This window comes from Myotis davidii, unplaced genomic scaffold (assembly GCF_000327345.1).
Source record: "Myotis davidii unplaced genomic scaffold, ASM32734v1 scaffold289, whole genome shotgun sequence".
NCBI classification, from domain to species: Eukaryota; Metazoa; Chordata; class Mammalia; order Chiroptera; family Vespertilionidae; genus Myotis; species Myotis davidii.
The window spans coordinates 1,573,147-1,577,329 of NW_006299717.1; the positions used below are offsets into that span (position 1 = coordinate 1,573,147).

General features: G+C 41.9%; 1 protein-coding gene across 2 annotated transcripts in view; it reads left to right on the plus strand.

Annotated features, from left to right (window-relative positions):
• The window catches only part of BTBD9 (BTB (POZ) domain containing 9), a 444,722-nt gene that overhangs the window by 57,141 nt on the left and 383,398 nt on the right, over positions 1 to 4,183 (plus strand). For both annotated transcript variants that reach the window (XM_006775885.2, XM_006775884.2), the window contains exon 3: positions 2,821 to 3,184. In XM_006775885.2, the coding sequence (XP_006775948.1) occupies positions 2,821 to 3,184 (364 nt within the window). The remainder of the gene's footprint in view (positions 1 to 2,820; positions 3,185 to 4,183) is intronic.

Here is a 4,183-nt window from a genome sequence, read left to right on the forward strand (position 1 = left end):
CCCCCCCCCCCCCGCCCGAGTGCACAAATTTTTGTGCACCGGGCCTCTAGTCCTATATAATAAAAGTCTAAAATGCAAATTGACCAAATGGCGGTCGCTATGATGCGCAATGACCACCAGGGGACAGACTCTCAACATTCCCCAAGGGCTCCTGGACCACAAGAGGGCACAGGCTGGGCTGAGGGGATTCCCCCCCCCCCAAGTGCACAAATTTCGTGCACCAGGCATCTAGTATCTATATATACACCTATGTACATACACATAGAAATATGTGCTGTACACTTTTTTACTCAACACATGGATCTGATCTGCAACATAACTGCTATCTCCTGGACATCTTTACAAACAGGATATATTGCCCTTGATCTTTCTAATGGCTGCATAGAATGTATATATCACAACTTTTTAATCACATTCCTATTGATGGACATTTTAAGATTTTTTTCCAGTGTCTCCGTTGTTTCAGTATCTGTTCTTATAAGTTTCTCTTTACGATCATGCTGTATTATATCTCTAGAGCTGAATCCTATAAGTGAGATTACTGAGTTGAGGGTATGCATCTTTTAGATTTGAAATGATAGTACTTAAATTACTTTCCAAAAAGGGGTGCCCATTTATACTCAAAGCAGTACATGGGAGAACCTGTTTTTCCATTGCTTTTGCAGCACTGAATATTAATAGTTTTTTTTTTAAATATATATTTTATTGATTTTTCACAGAGAGGAAAGGAGAGGGATAGAGAGTTAGAAATATCGATATGAGAGAGAAACATTGATCAGTTGCCTCCTGCACACCTCCTACTGGGGATGTGCCTGCAACCAAGGTACATGCCCTTGGCTGGAATCGAACCTGGGACCTTTCAGTCCGCAGGCCGACTCTGAGCCAAACTGGTTAGGGCATTAACAGGTTTTTTAATTTGTCAGTCTAACAGGGAAGAATGGCACCTAGTTGTGTTTAGTTGTTTTTAACTGATTATATTTTTTCTATAGAGTTTTACTTTTTTGTTCAACTTTTCTACTAGGGAGATTTTTAAAAGAGTATATATATATATGCACACACACACACATATAATTGTGTAAGTATATATATGTGTGTGTATATATATATTGTTGACTATTACAGATGTGTCCCATTTTTCCCCCTTTACCCCCTCCACTCAGCTCCTACCCACCCCGACAAGGTCTTCACCACTCTATTGCCCGTGTCCATGGGCTATGCATATAAGTATATTGTGCCAAGCCAGCACAGCCATGGGTGAACCTGAGAGGGGGTGGTGAAGGATTTAGAAAAGAGAATAGAGCTGGGCGCTAGGTGGGATGCTGCCCTCTCTGATGGAGAGGCAGTGCCATGGCCTGCAAGGTGAGTCTTTATATTATAGCCAGATTCCACCAGGCAAAGTAAGGGCGTGGTTACAACATTCTCGAAGGTTTCAAATCTACTCAATTATATGCACCTGATCAAGCTTTGTTTACTTGCTGCACCTCCCGCAGCCCATATCACTCAGTCACGTGGGACCACAGGTTCAGACCATAAGGTCAAGCTTACAACTATACAGCCTTTGGCTATAATTGTGCTGGGACTTGCACGTGGCTTTGCCACGAGAGGATCGTGCTCTCTCATTAGTCCCAGGCTTGAACCTGTCCAAACACTATAGCTGCTCTCCACAGTATAAAAGCTCTTTGGTTGATCTCTCCTTGTCCCCCCACCCCTACATTGAGGTATGTCAGTCTGTTCCTGTACCTCCATGCTTTGGGTCTTATTTTGTTGGTCAATTTATTTTGTTTATTAGATTCCACAAATAAGTGAACTCATGTGATATTTATCTTTCTCAGTTTATTTCACTTAGCATAATATTTTCCAGGTCCATCCATGCTGTCCCAAAGGGTAAGAGATCCCTCTTTTATACAGCTGCAAAATATTCCATTGTGTAAATGTCCCACAGCTTTTTACCCATTCATCTACTGATGGGCACTTGGGCTGTTTCCAAATCTTAGGAGTTTTAACTTTTTTGTTTTAATCCTCACCCGAGGATATTTTTTCCCATTGATTTTTAGAGAGAATGGAAGGGAGGGAGGAAGGAGGGGGGAAAAAGAGAGAGAGAAGAGAGAGAAAAATCGATGTGAGAGAGACACATTGATTGGTTGCCTCCTGCATGGGCATGACCGGGACCAGGAATTGAACCTGCAATCCAGGTATGTACCCTTGACCTGGACTGGAGCCTGTGACATTTAGGTCTAGGACCAACATTCTAACCACTATAGAGTTTTACTTTTTAAACTGTTTTATTGGCCTTTAATATGTTTATATTGATTTCACTGTTCCTCTCAAAAAAGCATTTTTAAAAAAATGTATTTTTATTGATTTCAGAGAAAGGGAGAGAGAGAGAGAGAAACATCAACGATGAGAGAGAATCATTGATTGGTTGCCTCCTGCACATCCCCTACTGGGGATTGAGCCCGCAACCTAGGCATGTGCCCTTGCCCGGAATCGAACCTGGAACCTTCAGTCCACAGGCTGACGTCCTATCCACAGAGCCAAACCAGCCAGGTCAAAAAGAGCATTTTTATCTGTCTATTTAATGACTGTCTGAGCTTTCAGGATATTTCATTAGTTCACTTGTTTATAACATTAATTCAAAATAGTTTTAAAGGTATTTCTCTTAGTTTCTTTAGAGAACTTCAAATGATTACTATGCACTTCTTTACCTGAATCTTTATGTCATTAAACAAATTTATGTTTGTATAATGTTGATACTTGCGACTTCATGATTTTGTAGCAAATCTTGAGGTTTTTCTCGTGCATTTTTTCTCTGACGTGCAGAGCATTGCTATACGGTGGAATGCGAGAATCTCAGCCAGAAGCAGAAATCCCCCTCCAGGACACCACTGCGGAAGCGTTCACGATGCTACTCAAGTACATCTACACTGGGCGGGCAACACTGACGGATGAGAAGGAGGAGGTGCTGCTGGACTTTCTGAGCCTGGCTCATAAATACGGATTTCCAGAGCTGGAGGATTCTACCTCTGAGTATCTCTGCACCATACTCAACATTCAGAATGTCTGTATGACTTTTGACGTTGCCAGTCTCTACTCACTGCCCAAGTTAACTTGCATGTGCTGCATGTTTATGGACAGAAATGCTCAGGAGGTGCTCGCAAGCGAAGGCTTCCTCTCTCTTTCTAAGGTGTGTCATTGTCTGCAAGTAACTTATAGGCATGCGTGGTCTGTTTATATCTGCCCAGTAGAAATGCAGCAATGGACTCAGAAAAAAAAAAGTCAAAGGTGTGGGAGAGGTTGTCTGTCTAGCCACCTGCCTGTGGCTACTGAGAATAGAGAAGAACAGATTGCTTCTGTTTTCTTTTAGGTTCTTTTGGTAAATTCCAAGCACAAAAGAGACTGTGATGCTAGGTAGTTGTTTTCAATGTGGTCTTGCATACTGCTTTTTGAATTTGTATTTCTTTGATAAAGAGAATAATTCCATTATGAGAGGGAAAATTCATAAGGGAGATCAGATGTGTTGCTGTATGTCTCTAAATCAGTTTTGTTTTTTTTCCTGGTTCAAAATTCACTATTAATGGTGTTTTACACTGAATAATAGCCAGAGTAAAACTTTTTGCTCAAATCTTTCTCTGAACCTTGGTGGTTGTCTCTCTTTTCCCTTTCAGTGTTCCTCTTAGGACCTGAATATTTTGAATGAGAACACTTACTAGTATTTGGAAAGTTACATATCCTGTTTTGAGTTTAAACTATGCTTTTTACTACCCTACTTTATTTTTAGAGACAAGGTCTTTGAGGGCTGCACGAGTGTTGCTGGGGGCCAGTCTGAAAATCTGAGGACCAAAAATAATGATAGTGCAGTAATACTGTGAAAGAAAAGATTTTGAATTTTAAATGCTAGATGTCTCTCTTGAAAAACATGTATGGAAAGACAGCTCCTCACATTGATGTTTTTCTTCTTGTTTTATTAAAAGACTAGAGGCCTGGTGCACAAAAATTTGTACACTGGGTTGGGGGAGGCATCCCTCAGCCTGGCCTGTGCCCTCTTGCGGTCGGGGGATGACTACTTGCTGGCTTAGGCCTGCTCCCCGGGGGATTGGGCCTTAGCTGGCAATCAGACATCCCTCTGGCAGCCTGGGAGCCCTCGGGGGATGTCCACTTGCCAGCGGGGAGCAGACCTAAGCTG